This window comes from Aquarana catesbeiana, linkage group LG05 (genome assembly GCF_042186555.1).
Source record: "Aquarana catesbeiana isolate 2022-GZ linkage group LG05, ASM4218655v1, whole genome shotgun sequence".
NCBI lineage: Eukaryota > Metazoa > Chordata > Amphibia > Anura > Ranidae > Aquarana > Aquarana catesbeiana.
The window spans coordinates 53,185,219-53,197,287 of NC_133328.1; the positions used below are offsets into that span (position 1 = coordinate 53,185,219).

General features: G+C 42.4%; 1 protein-coding gene across 1 annotated transcript in view; it reads left to right on the plus strand.

The window, feature by feature from the left end:
- The window catches only part of PLXDC2 (plexin domain containing 2), an 803,122-nt gene that overhangs the window by 437,421 nt on the left and 353,632 nt on the right, over positions 1 to 12,069 (plus strand). The window contains exon 4 of the mRNA XM_073629749.1: positions 2,061 to 2,130. Coding sequence (XP_073485850.1) covers positions 2,061 to 2,130 — 70 coding nt within the window. The remainder of the gene's footprint in view (positions 1 to 2,060; positions 2,131 to 12,069) is intronic.

Consider the following 12,069-nt stretch of genomic DNA (forward strand, 5'->3'; position numbering starts at 1 on the left):
CCGCCATTGCTGGTAAGGGTACCCGTCAGTGTATCCTTACGGCTTCACGCTGGGAACCCTACTGCGCATGCGTGAGGCCCCGCTCTTCTCTCCTACTGGCCCGGCGACAGGGAGAGGAGGGAGCCCCGCGGTGATGTCACGGGCCACCCGGAAGTGGAAACAGGATACCTGTCCCCCCTCCTCCTCAAAAGGTGGCAATTGTGGCACCGGAGGGGGAGAGGAGACAAATGAGCGGACGTTCCACTTTTGGGTGGTTCTCCGCTTTAAGCGGTTAATTGAACAAGCTGAAGTTAGAAGCTGATTGACTACCATGCACAGCTGCATCAGTTTTTGCACTCACCAGTTTTAAAAAATTAACCCTATTGTTTGGTATCACAATTACTTTCAGTGTTTTACTTATTTGTGTACACAGCAGCAGGGCAGTACAAGAACTATTTTCTTTTTATTTTCATTTATTGTGGTGGTGAACACACATAGGTGATTGCAGCAGCTGTTTATTACAGAGATTTTTTTGTTTTACAGTTGGGATTGGAGTGACAACGCATACGTTTTTTGGTTTAGTTTAACATGTACAGTATATGTCATCTACCTACCTCCATGGGAGACATGTAGGTGATCATCTCTCGTGAACTGTTTTTTTAGGGGTCCTTCCCATTCAATGTCTCCTCCTCACGTGAAATAAACATGCCCACTGTGTATGGTAGTAATATAATCAGAATCAAGACTGATTGTCCTATAGTTCACATTCTGCATAATTCATTCTTTCATGGCAATGCTGACATTTTATGTGAACAGAGCTCATATTGTTGATTTTAATATTTGTATAATAAACACTTATATACACTAATATATATATTGAAATTTGCTTGATAGTCTGTTTGCTGCAAAAACCTTGGGGGAATTCTCGATTTTCTTCTGTAGTACAATATTTGGGGTGTGCAGGCCTATTACCTCCATGTTTGTCCCTAGATTTCAACAGAAAGGTATAGGAGGAATAAGGGAGCAGGCCAGCTCAGGACTGACCCCTGAGATGTCTAAAGGTCATTTTAGCTTGGAGGCCATTTTAGGAAAAATATTATTATGGCAAATGTACTTTAACTTATTTTAGCACCTAAAGTGCCACAACACCTATTAGACTTGAATTATAAGAGAGCAGGGGTCTCCAAACTGTGGCCAGAGGGCCAGATGGGGCCCTTTGCTTGCCTTTATTTGGCCCTTGGGATACTATTCCATCTACTGACACCAACAATGGGGTATAATTCCTGCCACTAACAACAATGGGGCACTATTCCTCTCAATGACACCAACAAAATTGACACTATTCTTCCCTATGACACCAACAATTGAGCACTATTCCTCCCACTGACACCAAAGATCAGGCATTGTTTAATCCCACTAAAACCAGGACATTTTCTACTCCCACGGGCCACAGTTCGCCCCCCCAAAGTCTGATGGACAGTAAACAGGTCCTTTGTTTTGAAAGTTTTGAGGCCTCTGGGATAGATAATAGGATACACCTGGGATAGAGAATAAGATACACAAAGGATATTGTAGCTGCTATAAAACATGTGCTAAATCAAGCGCAAAGTTGTTGCAGCCAATCAGAGTGAAGCCTTTTTCCAAAAAATATAGAAAATGGGGATTATGACATATTGCTATGAGAACTAGAGACTCTCCCTTTCTTCTGCTCTACAGAACTGTACTGACCTTTCTCTTTGCTAATAAATACTAGATTTATGTACAAGTTTCAATATTGATAGTACAAAACATGGGAGGATTTGCTTTTTTCTCAGATTTAAGGTTAAACTAATTTGATGATGGAAAAATACATTCAGAGTATGCTAAGCATTTCCTTTTACAGAAATTCTCAATTACACTGGCTGCATTGTTTCTATGGCAACAGCTTCAAACTAGGTCTTATTACCAGCTAAAATGAAGGAGTGTTTGGTGGAATAGAATGAATAAAACACTTTGACATAAAACTTTAATTCAGCATTTTCTTTCACATACCAAAAAAAAAAATGACTTTTTTTTTTTATTCTTGATATTGTCCCTTGCAGAGAGTGAACCTGTCATTTGATTTTCCATTTTACGGATATTTTCTGCGTGAGATTACCGTGGCGACTGGGGGTGAGTAGTTTGACTTTTCCTGTTCAACTTTGAAATGCTTTGTGAGTTTCCTGCAGGGCCTGAATAAAATAATACACCTGTGGTGCTTCTTTAGTGGTGGGAAGGAAAAAAAAGTTAGATGATGCTTTGAGAAAACAGTTTTCAAGAGAAGTTAGGAGTTGAAACCCCGGGAGAATAATCGGTATGCTTTATAATAGTCAAATGATTGAAAGCTTTTAAGCAGAAAATTCATTTTTCATGGTTTTCTACCGATGATTATATTTTCCTCTTCTGTGCTTTCCGGACATTTCCCAGCAAGCAACCGGCATATCCAGTCCGTGGCCAAATTCTATACCTTGATAAGATTTTATTTTATTTTTTTACGAAAATGTTATTTTGTACTTTTCAGCCCTGGTAGGAAAAATACATTGTATGAAGAGGTTGATGTTTCTAAACGAGTTCTTGGCAGTCACCAGCAGGGTATATTAGCCTGTGCACTCCAAAGACTTATGGGTGATATTATTAGGAGCCTCTTCATAGCAGAGAGCAGATCGTGCTTTACTCCACACTGTGCTCTGCATTTTACATTTTATATCCCATTTTTAAAATGCAAGTAAAAAATAGGAAATTGGGAGGAAGGCCTCAATGAGAGAACCTCATTTGGTAGACCATATAGGTCCGGTACCTCATCCTAATCAATGATATACAAAATAAAGAACTCTAACAAACTAAATATAAGGACTATAATAGCAACCAATTTTTGTAAAAAGTATCAAAAAAAATACCGTATTTATCAGCGTATAACATGCACAGGCGTATAACACGCACATTCATTTTAAGAGGGAAGTTTCAGGAAAAAAACTTACATTTTAAAGAAGGAACTTTAAAGCAAAATAAGGGTCAGTGCCCATCTGCAGCCTCACCATTGCCATCAATGCAGATTGATCAATGCCCATCTGCAGCCTCACAAGTGCCATCAATGCAGCCTCATTAGTCCACATCAATGCAACCTTGCCATTGCCATCAATACAGCAGCCTCACTATTGCCATCAATGCAGTAGCCTCCCTATTGCCATCAATGCAGCAGCCTCACCATTGCCATCAATGCAGCAGCCTCACCATTGCCATCAATGCAGCAGCCTCACCACGGCCATCAGTGCAGCCTGATCGATGCCCATCTGCTGCCTACAGGGGACAGTGAGGAGGGCGGGTAAAGCGCCGACAGATTACATACAGTGAGACTCTCCTATGATAGACAGAACAGTGGTCCGATGGTGGCCCAGGAGACGGGATTTCCTATTACAGAGGCTGCCAACTAAACAGGAGATCCTCACTGTATGTAATCTGATGGCTCTCGTCATGCCCCCCTCCCTGTCCCCTCCGAGGCAGCTAAAATTGAAGTATTGGCGCATAACACGCACATGCTATTTGCACCAGATTTTCATGGTGAAAAAGTGAGTGTTATACACCAATAAATATAGTATTTATTATATGATAAAAATTGCACATATCAAAAAACATACAAAACACACAAAAACTGCACATAAAACATACTCAAAACCATCTAGTGCTCCTTGAATACAGATTCTTGGTGGCTCCCCTGTACAACAACTCACGGTGCTCCACTATAGGGGAGCCACAAAGATGGAAATCCCACTGGTAAATTTATTGTGTATAGCTGGCAGTTGACACAGTCACCACCCTTAGGCCACACCCATCTGACACGTTTAAGTCCTAAAAGCCTAAAGGCTTGTACACACTATAAGAAAATTGGGCGAACATTTTCGTCCGAGGAATGATCGCACGATTTTCCGATAGTGTGTACCCAACTTTTGAAAGCCAATTCCAACCTTCCGGATGAAAATTTTCCGAAGGGACAAATGCCCCAGATTTTTGTCGTTCGGGAACCAAACAAACGAATTTTGTTTCATGTGTAGCGCTTTCGTACAATTTTTCGTATGAGAAAAATCAGAAAAGAAAGACTGCATATGATCAAAAGCAATTAACACCAAAAAAAATGCCTTTGTCGTACAAGAATTTCTGTACATTATTTCCTTCCTCATTTCCGACTTGTTCTTGTCCGCCTGATTTTCTTAGGGTGTGTACCCCACTTAGGCTGGGTTCACAGTAGATGCGGAGCAAATTAATATCAAATTTGCTGCAGATTCAGCACCACATCTAAATCGCAACCCGTCCATGCGAACTGATTGCGGAGTGTATGTTAAGTTAACATACACTCAGTTTGGTGCAAATGCGGTGTAATTTGAGCCATACAAATCCATGGCTCAAATCACACCCGGAGGCACCGCATGTAACTTGCACAGGAATGTGTGAACTCGTGTGAACAAGGGCTAAGAGGGGTGAAACATGTCAGAGAAGTGTGGCTTAAGGGCGGGGACTGTGTCAACAGCCAGCTATACACAATAAACTTACCAGTGGGATTTCTGTTGAGTGTAGCCTCATTCAAGGATTTTGCTCTCTTGAAGTTGGTTAAATAAAAGTCAAAGTGAAAAAAGGGTCATGAAATGTGGGCTGTGATGTGCATAGCCCTGCTGTGTAAAATAGCTTGTGAATATTGTTATCAGCCATAAATGACCAATCTAAGCAGACGTTGCTTGTTGGTGCAAGGTCCACTTTAAAGAGGAACTGCAATCTGCTCACATAATTTGTAATAAAAACATCTTTGCCATTCTGATACTTCACTCCAACCACTTTGCATATTATTTTATATATACTGTGATTCTGTACTTGCCAAATATGCTGCAGAAATCTCCCTCCACTGAGTCTGGCTGCATCCATTTTAACTGTGGGCAACTGAAGCTGCTGCCTGTTCACTTCTTGGATTTACACAGACACACAGAGGCACACCTCCAGCTATGCAGTTCTCATTGGCCCTCTTATGACTCCCCCCCCCTCCTGGCAAACTCTCAAACTCTCATGAGAGCGAGAGAGAGAGAGCTGAGCATAATGTCATAAGTCTAGACTTTTTACCAGACAAGAAACAGGAAGTGGGCTGTATAAGGTATTTACTGGCAGAAAAAAGATGTTTTACTATCCAAAGTTAAAATAACAAGGGTAGAAGATTTAATGGATGGAAAAATGAAAAAATGACTGAAGGTCCACTTAATACTGGTATGTAAAATGTAAAATACAGGGAACAGTGTGAAGTAAAGCAATATCTGCTCTCTGCTATATATGTAGAATAAATATACCTATTGAGCTAGACAAGCTCCAGAGACCTGTCCTTGGAACAGTGGACTTCCCCAAGAGGCTGCTTTAAAAGCTTAGAGCAGTGCAATATATTTTTTGAAGCTTCAAGAGAGGTTTATTTGTTCTTCTCACTCCACGGTCCGGCATTGGGATTTGTCACATTGGTGGTGACCTGTGCTGCATTTTCCACAATGGTCATATGGTTGGAGAAGACATTATGAACAATTTCAGCACAGAATGACTTGCTGCTCATTGTTCCATTATGTGGTGTACAAGGAACATCTTGAACCCAGTGGGTAGCATTTGTTTGATTCTGTTGCTGCTACCATAATCAATGCTGGGCATCAGAATCTGATCCTTGAATCTTCTGTGGGCTCTGTTATTAATACCTCTAAGCTTGTGCCTTTTTGGTTTAATCTTAACATAATGGTCTAACTGGTGATGAATGATCTTTTTCATCCCATTCTTGACAGTCGTGTGCTTTATGAGAGGTCCAAGAGCCACCACGGTGACAATCTGTAGTGTCCTCCTTCTTTGTAGACAGCCTGAGGTAGCTCACATGGCTCATCTGTAAAATTATATCTGCTGTGTGGAGCTGGCGGGAACCCCACAGAATTCTCTCTGCCTATTGCAGGTAAAAGGGCTTCAGGATTCAAGAAGGAGTACATGAGAAGTGTCGCTCTGTCCTCTACAAGTCCCATCATTCAATGCAAAGTAGAAGCCAGCTGGATGAACCTCAAACATTTAAAAAACCTTGCTTCTTCACTAGGTATCCTCAGCTTCATCAAGTGTGTAATGGCAGAGACTGCTGAGGTAGAATGCAAAAACTGCTAAATCTTCTCAACTTGTCCTCTATTCCAGTGGTTCTCAACCCTGTCCTCATTTACCCCCAATAGGCCATGTTTTGGGAATTTCTCTTAGAAAAAAGCTGTCCAAAATACCAAGCCATTGACTCTGATTTAAAGCACCCGTGCAAGATAAAGGATAACCTGAAAACATGGCCTGTTTGGGGGTACTTGAGGACTGAAGTTGAAAACCACTGATCTATTCCACCAAGAGAGGGACTGGAAAAACAGAGAGCAGTAGAGCGCTGAATGCACGGACTTGTAGAGCACAGGAGAGTACTTCTTGTGTGCTTATTGCTCCACAGGAGCCTGGATGGTCAGTTAGTAACGGTGTAAGCGGCCACCATTATGTTTGATTTTTAACAGATTCATGTTCGGCAGATCATAGCAAAATCGAAGCTTATGTGGAAAAAAGGTATAACATTTATAATATATTGCTGCTTTAAAAGGTGTATTAGGCTCATTACAATATTGATTGTCTTTGGAGACACCTTTCATTTTTTAAACAAATGAAATTGGGGACCCCTAAAATAAAATGGTTACAGTTTTTTTATGTCACACTTTTTTTCAGCTACTGTTGATCAAATCTATACTTTCAGTAAAAAATATACTCCTAAAATAATTGTAGTGCTACAAGCACAACATAGTTCCCAATTTTGGGTAAAGTATAAAAGATGAGGTTTCATTGAGCAAATAGATACCAAACATGTCAACCATCGAAACTTTGTGTGTTGTGAAACGGTGTACAGCTAAGGTACCAAAAATTGTCAATAGGTGATGCTTTGAAGCTGGGTTCACACTCATGCGATGTCAGACATTGCATGTGATTCGCACTGCATATCACCCTGAACACACCATCCCCGTGAGACATGGTGGTGGCTGCATCATGTTGTGGGGATGCTTTTTTTCAGCAGGAACAGGGAAGCTGGTCAGAATTGATGGAAAGATGGATGGAGCAACATACAGGGCAACCTTAGAAGAAAACCTGTTAGAGTCTGAAAAAGACTTGAGACTGGGGCAGAGGTTCACCTTCCAGCAGGACAACGACCCTAAACATACAGCCAGAGCTACAATGGAATGGTTTAGATCAAAGCATATTCATGTGTTATGCCCCGTACACACGGTCGGATTTTCCGACGGAAAATGTGTGATAGGACCTTGTTGTCGGAAATTCTGACCATGTGTAGGCTCCATCACACATTTTCCATCGGATTTTCCGACACACAAAGTTTGAGAGCAGGATATAAAATTTTCCGACAACAAAATCTGTTGTCAGAAATTCCGATCGTTTGTACACAAATCCGACGGACAAAGTGCCACGCATGCTCAGAATAAATAAAGAGATGAAAGCTATTGGCCACTGCCCCGTTTATAGTCCCGACGTATGTGTTTTACGTCACCGCGTTTAGAACGATCGGATTTTCCGACAACTTTGTGTGACCGTGTGTATGCAAGACAAGTTTGAGCCAACATCCGTCGGAAAAAATCCATGGATTTTGTTGTCGGAATGTCCGAATAAAGTCCGACCGTGTGTACAGGGCATAAGACTGGCCAAGTCAAAGTCCAGACCTAAATCCAATTGAGAATCTGTGGCAAGAGTTGAAAATTGCTGTTCACGGACGCTCTCCATCCAATCTGACAGAGCTTGAGCTATTTTGCAAAGAAGAATGGGCAAAAATATCACTCTCCAGAGGTGTAAAGCTGGTAGAGACATCCCCAAAAAGACATGCAGCTGTAATTGTAGTGAAAGGTGGTTCTACAAAGTATTGACTCAGGGGGGCTGAATACAAATGCACACCACACTTTTCACATATTTATTTGTAAAAAAAATTGGAAAACCATTTATCATTTTCCTTCCACTTCACAATTATGTGCCACTTTGTGTTGGTCTATCACATAAAATCCCAATAAACTACATTTATTGGGATTTATTGACAAAGGAGGTGATCAAATACCACCAAAAGAAAGCTCTATTTGTGGAAAAAAAGACATAAATTTACTTTGGGTACATCGCCGCATGACCGTGCAATTGTCAGTTAAAGTAACGCAGTGCCGTATCGCAAAAAATAGCCCGGTCATGAAGGGGGGTAAATCTTCTGGAGGTCAAGTGGTTAAATAACAACATGGCTTGTGTACTAATTGTACAGTATATGCTTTATTATTATTTTTTTTTTATATATATATTTTTCCTTCTATGGAGGTGAAAGATAAGATCAACTTGGGTGACAGGTTGAAGGGAAACTTTTCATTTTATGTTTTTCTGTTCCAGTCCCTAAAGATAAACTCCCAGCACTGGCTCTGTTACAATGCAGAAATGATATATACATACAGTATGTCATTAGTGGTACTAATTGTATAATTAGAGCTGAGTTTATTAATGCCTGCTGTGAGATCAATGTATTCCTCGATATTCACATTGGCTGCTCTATGTGTAATATCTTAGGCTGCATTCACACCTGAGCATTTCCTTTTCAGGCGTTTTTAGGGCGTTTTTATGGCATTTTTGGAGTGTTTTTAGGCAGGCATTTTACATCTGACATCATCATAAAGTGGTCCTCCTCTTCCTGTTTTGTGGGTAGTGTTGGTGTGGTTGTGAAGGTCAAGTTTCTGTGTGCTTCTTGTGTTCTCTCTGGTTTTTGGAAGATGTCTGCGAAGAACGTTTTCCTCGCATGTGCAGCAGCTGCACTACTGATGCTGGAGGAAGAAGAGCAAGAAAACAAGTGCAGATACTGGGTCCATCTTGTTATTGCCAATAGAGAACAGCTTGGCCAGTTCTGGGCAATGTACGGTGATCTCCGAGTGCATGAAGAAAAATTATTTGAGTACACACCAGTGTCTGTTAAAAGGTAGGTTGATCTCCTCAACCACGCAAAAGTTTGTACAATCTGAACAATGTGTGATAGATTATTTAACTACTAACTTTTCATATTCTACCCTACAGTTTTGATGAGTTGCTTGGGTTACTCTCTGCACACCTATTTTCGGAACAGTATTCCGCCGGTGGAAAGGCTCATCATCACACTGAGGTAAGCAACATCAACACACCTCCCCACCACACTCCCCATACCCTCTCCAAACCCCCATCTCCCACACCCACTCCCTACCCCTCTCTTCTCTCTGGAACATGTTACATGTTCCACCTAGGGTTGCCACCTGTCCAGGATTCACCCAAACAGTTCGGGTTTTGAATCATGTGTCCGGGTTTCAGTCCGTCTGAATCCCGGACACATTATTCAGACAGGGCTGTGGCTCTCCAAGTAACCAAGATAGTCACATAAAAATCTGTTGCCATCCAGGAGCTGTGGGCAGCTGTATGGGGACAGGTTCGGCATTACTGGGGGGCAGGGCAATGATGTCAGCAAGAGAAATTTGGCCATACGCACTGTTCATTACGGTGCACTTCACGCACTGCATTACTACTATTCTAGGGTCACCCAAAGGTGTTCCAGGTCTTTTATAATACTATAGTGTATACTATGCGAAAAAAAATTGCCCTGCACTGCTAAAGTTTTCGGGTCTGGCTTGGTGAGAAGGTGGCAACCCTAGTTCCACCCGATGTGGGAACATGCAACACGTTCCCAATGCTGCATCTGCTGCCCCCCCACCCCCCCGGGCCAGCCATATGGGGAGAATTTCCCCATACATACTAATAGTGTGGCAGTGCGGGGCCGCACCCACATGGCCACGTCATTCAACACACAGCTCCATGTAAATGACCACAAAACCAGACCAGTAGTAGTTCTCAATGAGCTGGGAATCTGTAAGCAGATACACTGACAGTGTGCCAAAGACCTGCATGGCATCAGCAATCTGGTGATCACTATGCAATAATAAGCTCCTGCATGCAAACAAAAAGTAAAAGATGCCCTTTTTTTACCTTTAAAAAAAAAAAAGATACTTTTATTAATATCCCCCTAATCTACTCCCCTGCAACCCTAACTTTCTACTCCCAACCTCCTCCTATACCCACTATGAAGAAGAGACACATATACACAGATGTGGCTTAAAGTGTACTTGTAGTGCACACATTTACTTATTTTTTTAAATTGTATGCTTTATTAGTATATAACATAAAATAACAATATAGTCAACTCCCTCCTCACCCTCCAGAGGAGAATGGGAAGACTGATAGAAAGGCATCAGTATATGTTAGAACCAAGGTATGTAGAACACCAACTTTTATTATCACAGAAAACATTGTTCCTAAGGCAGATCTATTGATGGTGTTGAGAATGGCAACCTCTGCCTGGTCAAGGCAGAGGTTGCCGCTCTCAACCCAATCAATAGGACTATAGATGTGCAGCACTAGGGATCAACTTCCTTCTCACCCTCCAGAGGAGAATGGGCAGACTGATAGAAAGGCAACGGTATAACCATTTGTGTAGAAGCAAGGTATGCAGAATACCAACTTTTATTATCACACAAAACATTGTACCTGAGGCACATCTATTTATGGTGTTGAGAGTTGCCACCCTCAACAACATCAGTAGGACCACACGGATGTGCGGCACCAGGGATAAACTCCCTTCTCACCCTCTAGCCAGAGGTTAATGGGCAGACTGAGGGAAGGGCAACGGTAACTTAAATAGCCATTCATTAGAACCTAGTTAGGCAGAATATCATAATAAACGCACAAAAAAATTTAATCAAAGAAGATGGGCTTCAGCAGCCGCAGGCCACACCAGATGCCACTCCTCCAAAAGCTATATTAAAAAAAAAAAAACTTCAAAGATTCTCAAATCTGCAGGGTGAGGATATTGGGCATTGCATTTCATCATTCATTCCCGTGGCCGATCCAGTAGAAGGAGCAGGATAGGAGGATGTAGTCGGTGGGCAAGGAGAATATTCAGAGGGAGAAATGGATGATGACTGTTTGGAATGCTGCATGTACGTTGACTGTTGGAATGGACGTGTGGACGTAGATGATTGTGAGGGATGCATATAAGTAGATGAATGCGTGCAAGTCGGTTGAATGGACTGCATGGCAGAGTGAGGGAAGAATGAATGGGACTTGAAAGGTGGGGGTTATCCTGGGAAACTGATTGAAATGTATTGGTGGAATAATAGTCTTGTTGGTATGAGGATGGAGGAGGGGGATAAGAGCTGGGTGGGTAATATGGGTAATTAGTGTAGGGAGCAGGTGGTGGTGTGAATGTGTATGATGATGATGGAGCATGGTTGTCATGGTTATGCAATAGAGTTTGTCGATCAGCATACCTGTCTCCATGTGTTCATCTCTAGAGACCAGCTGACCCTCACCTGACTGCTTTTGTAACCTCTCCTGTAAGCATAGCCCCACCCCAGGCCCTATCAGGGAACCCTATATTAACCTGTGCACTGCAAGCCAGCAGTGCTGATCAACCATAGGGAGCAGGTGGTGGTGTGAATGTGTATGATGATGATGGAGCATGGTTGTCATGGTTATGCAATAGAGTTTGTCGATCAGCATACCTGTATCCATGTGTTCATCTCTAGAGACCAGCTGACCCTCACCTGACTGCTTTTGTAACCTCTCCACTAAGCATAGCCCCACCCCAGGCCCTATCAGGGAACCCTATATTAACCTGTGCACTGCAAGCCAGCAGTGCTGATCAACTATTGTGTGTTAGCCTCTGTGTGTACTTGCTGTGTTTCCTGCGTCTAATTCCTGTTACCGACTTTGGCCTGTTCTTAACTATTTCTGTCTGCTCGTGACCCTAACCTTTGGCCTGTTCCCGACCATCCCTGTTTGCCTGTGACCCTGAACCTTGGCGTGTACTCTGTTGTCCTTGTCTGCTTGTGGCCCCGACCTTGGCTTGTCCCTTACTTTCCTTGTTGTTCCAGCCTGCTGCCTCCTTCCTCTTCTCCTGTAGTCTACCGTGAGCTGTGAGACCCTGGGGGCCGCGACCTGGAGCCAGACTGCAGC